The sequence below is a fragment of the Phalaenopsis equestris genome, unplaced genomic scaffold (genome assembly GCF_001263595.1).
Source record: "Phalaenopsis equestris unplaced genomic scaffold, ASM126359v1 Scaffold001282, whole genome shotgun sequence".
Classification (NCBI taxonomy): domain Eukaryota; kingdom Viridiplantae; phylum Streptophyta; class Magnoliopsida; order Asparagales; family Orchidaceae; genus Phalaenopsis; species Phalaenopsis equestris.
The window spans coordinates 7,581-10,328 of NW_018165721.1; the positions used below are offsets into that span (position 1 = coordinate 7,581).

Consider the following 2,748-nt stretch of genomic DNA (forward strand, 5'->3'; position numbering starts at 1 on the left):
CCAGTGAATAAAATTACGAATGCTTTTCAGCTTGAATAGCTGATCCCATCTAACAAATAACCAATTTATGTCAAATGCAGTATGTTATGGGTTTTGACGGAAAAATAAAACATTCATAGGTATAACAACGTTCATCCATTTCAAATCTTACCAATAAATTGTTTCAGGCAATGACTTCAAAGATCTTGAGCGTCAACCTCAATTATCAAGTAAGCATATAAAACTACAACTCTTGAAATCCAACAAAGAATATAATGTCACGATATGCTTTCCAAAGCGTAAAGATTAAATTTTTAGGGTACGTTTAGGAAACACAAAGCAAATAGAAAGCTGTCCAGAACAGACCCTTAATTTATTAGAAATTTTGGAACGATGATAAGGGCCTAACAACACATAACAAGCTACAACAGAAGCTAATGATAAATTTAAAGTGCAACTATGAAAAAATTATGACCAATGATTATTGAATCTCAAAGACATTCAGGTTTAATGAGCAGTAGAATTTGATATTTTACTTGCTGCAAAGGCAACATATGAACATGCAAGGCATCAAGAGAAGTCTTTCTAAACATATACATGAATTTATTTTTCTTCCATAAGCATGGCAGACAATTTTCTTCTGCAAAAATGATATCAATCTATCAATTCAATGATAAACAATGGTCATTTACTATCTGCTTTTGGATTTGAAAAAAAAAATCCAAAAAACTCACAAGTTCTTCTATATTAATCTCCATTGCTCATAAACTCGTTATGAATCATCATCGTCCATAACTCCCCTTGCCACAGCCTTGAATTTTTCATCTTTACAGCGCCTCTGATCTCTTATCATAGATTCAAACACTTCTAAAAGTTCATCCAAACCCTCCATGTCGTTTCCCAACCCCTTGAGAGCACAAACAATGCTCTCTATTGTAGATAAGAACCCAGCCTTTGGCTGATGCCTCACTTCACTGTACAAGCTCTCCTTCCTCTGATTCAACTTCAGATGAGGCAAAAGCTTCAACCATGGATTCTCATAGTACATCCGTCTTGCCTTCGCCCAAGTGCCATCCAACACAATCAGATGCTTCACCTCATGATCCAACTCTGTGAGCTCAACAGCACTGGAACTGGGGAAGAGGAGGACTGATCCCTGAGGAATAAGAAGATTATACTCTTCAAAGTCTTCGAACTCTTCACTGTTTTGCAACTTCTTTTTTCTCTGCAACTTCTTAACCATGAAACCATTTGAAACAGCAGCTCTCCCAACTGGATAGTTCAGAATCCAGCCAATATCAGGCTTTGCTGTTCTTTCCATCGCCACAAAGATATATTTAGAAGAGTAGGTGACTGTATGCTTAGTGAAGCTCCTCGTAACCTCATCATCTATCGCAGTGCAGCGAATCTGATTATAACCGTTAGAAACGCTGGAAATAGATTGTGAAAGATTGGATTTTTTCTCCGATTCTGGAATTATTGAGCAGGAACGTGATCTGTCGGACTGAAACTGGTCAATAGCAGAAGTGTTTGGAGTTGACGCATCTGAATTAAGACAAATGCCGGAAGTTCTCGAAGAAAAACCCAATCTTTCATCCAAAACCAGAATCTCATTGCGATTTCCGGCGACATGAGAAAAAATGTGATCTTGACTCGGTTCCAGAGGGTGAATGAGGAACTGTGCTCGGAAGACAACATCGGTGACGGAGTTCACGGAGAAGTTTTTAAGGCCGAGTCTGGCAACTCTGGCGGAATTCAGAGGATGAGTTTTCTCGAGGCTGTGCTGAAGGATTGTGACGGCGATGGAATTGTCTAGCGGCGGCGAATTGAGCCGGTCGCAAAGGCAGGTGCGGGCCGGCTTCGAGCAGCGGTGGCAGAAGGGTCTTCGAGCAGTGCCCTCGCTTCCCATGGATTAAGAATGGGAAGATTGGAGCTATGGATTGGTTTGGGAAAGATGAGAGGGAGAAGGCGGCGGCGGTTGAATGCGGTTGGAGAACTGGACGACATTTATTGGTTTTTATAAGCATGGAGGATGTAAACCCTAAAACCCTGATTTTGAAGGCGTAACTGCCGGGAGAAGAGGACGAGGGTGGATCGTTGCCGTTCAATTTGATTAATTTACTTACTAAAATAAGCCTTAAGGGACAAAATAATTAGTATGGTTAAGCAATTTATTTTCTAAACATAAGAGCTCATAAATAAGTTATTTGTTGAACTTGTAAAAATGAAAGAGCTTTTAAATAATTAAGCTATTAAATAAATAATTGAAATAAACATATAAATATGCAAAGTAAATGAACAATAGAGCAAATAAGCTTTATCTAGTTTTATGTACTATAATTTAAAATTTAATTTAATTGATTATAAATTAATTTTAAATTATGTTTTAATTGAGCCTGTTCACAAGCTTAAATTAAGTTTTAACTTATTTTATTCATAAGTATTAAATCAATCTAATTTAGGAACTTTAACTGAAATAATTTCATGGAGCTTCTTAACAAGTTTGTTCGTCATTTTTAAATGATATTATTCATGAACATAAACAAATGAAACAATAAGTTATTTAAGTTTTTTGTTTAACAACCAAGCATTTATAAATGTTCAAATTTGTTCAATTGGTTAATCAAATGAACATGAATGAGCTCTTATCAAGTTGGGTTATGAATAGCTTGTAAAACGCTCGGTTCAATTGCAGCCCTATTCTCATTTTTTTTTCCTCTATTTTTTTCATTTATTTTATAATTCCAAGATTAATTTTAATATATATAT

The 2,748-nt window shown here is 36.2% G+C and overlaps 2 protein-coding genes across 2 annotated transcripts in view; one reads left to right on the forward strand and one right to left on the reverse strand.

Annotated features, from left to right (window-relative positions):
- Positions 1–505: 505 nt before the first annotated feature.
- Positions 506–2,039, reverse strand: LOC110033772. The gene has a single exon (XM_020737863.1). The coding sequence runs from the start codon at positions 1,886–1,888 to the stop codon at positions 752–754; it is 1,137 nt and encodes a 378-aa protein (XP_020593522.1). The 5' UTR covers positions 1,889–2,039; the 3' UTR covers positions 506–751.
- LOC110033771 (abnormal spindle-like microcephaly-associated protein homolog) overlaps positions 1,915–2,748 on the forward strand; it is a gene marked incomplete at its 3' end in the record, with an annotated part of 31,260 nt that continues 30,426 nt past the window's right edge. Inside the window, exon 1 of the mRNA XM_020737862.1 lies at positions 1,915–2,013. Within this exon, the coding sequence (XP_020593521.1) occupies positions 1,915–2,013 (99 nt within the window). The remainder of the gene's footprint in view (positions 2,014–2,748) is intronic.

Bases quoted from the DNA above. Each gene is read 5' to 3' on its own strand.
- LOC110033772 (XM_020737863.1), bottom strand. From the start codon at position 1,888: ATGGGAAGCGAGGGCACTGCTCGAAGACCCTTCTGCCACCGCTGCTCG.